General features: G+C 53.7%; 1 protein-coding gene across 1 annotated transcript in view; it reads left to right on the top strand.

Annotated features, from left to right (window-relative positions):
* The window catches only part of LOC107102472 (brefeldin A-inhibited guanine nucleotide-exchange protein 2-like), a 43828-nt gene that overhangs the window by 30768 nt on the left and 12459 nt on the right, over positions 1 to 601 (top strand). The window contains exons 27-28 of the mRNA XM_015401797.1: positions 98 to 258; positions 330 to 460. Of these exons, the coding sequence (XP_015257283.1) occupies positions 98 to 258; positions 330 to 460 (292 nt within the window). The remainder of the gene's footprint in view (positions 1 to 97; positions 259 to 329; positions 461 to 601) is intronic.

Genomic DNA, 601 nt, shown 5'->3' with positions numbered 1-601 from the left:
ACACCATGTGACTCTGACCATTTCTATGAATAGATAAACATGAGCAGGTGTCAGCTGTTATCAGTGATCAGATGTAAGCTGCTTCCTCTCTCCCCAGTGAACACGTTCCAGGAGCATTTTGCGGCTGCCATAGATTCCTTCCAGGATGCCGTTAAGTGTCTGTCGGAGTTCGTGTGCAACGCCGCCTTTCCTGACACCAGCATGGAGGCCATCCGCCTCATCCGGCACTGCGCCAGATACGTGTCTGAGCGGCCGCAGGTAGCCTCACCCCGGCCTCGCCGCTCTGCCTCTCTGGCATATTTAGGCTGACAGAGTAACCCTCCTTTCAGGCGCTGAGGGAGTACACCAGCGACGACATGAACGTAGCACCAGGGGACCGGGTCTGGGTTCGGGGCTGGTTCCCTATCCTGTTTGAGCTGTCTTGTATCATCAACCGCTGTAAGCTGGACGTCCGCACCAGGTAGTGAAACTGAAAACACCCAGCTCTCTTTCTGTCCTCTTTTCCCCAAACTGGTTTCTGCAACAGAATTCATGTGAATGCAGGTTTTAGTTCTCCTCTGATCATGGAGGAGTCTGCAATAATCTTTGGGGAGCGGTGGCC

The sequence above is a fragment of the Cyprinodon variegatus genome, unplaced genomic scaffold, assembly GCF_000732505.1.
Source record: "Cyprinodon variegatus isolate N-32 unplaced genomic scaffold, C_variegatus-1.0 Scaffold1260, whole genome shotgun sequence".
Lineage (NCBI taxonomy): Eukaryota > Metazoa > Chordata > Actinopteri > Cyprinodontiformes > Cyprinodontidae > Cyprinodon > Cyprinodon variegatus.
Note: the sequence above shows the minus strand (reverse complement) of the source record. Positions and strands in the feature narration are given on the sequence as shown.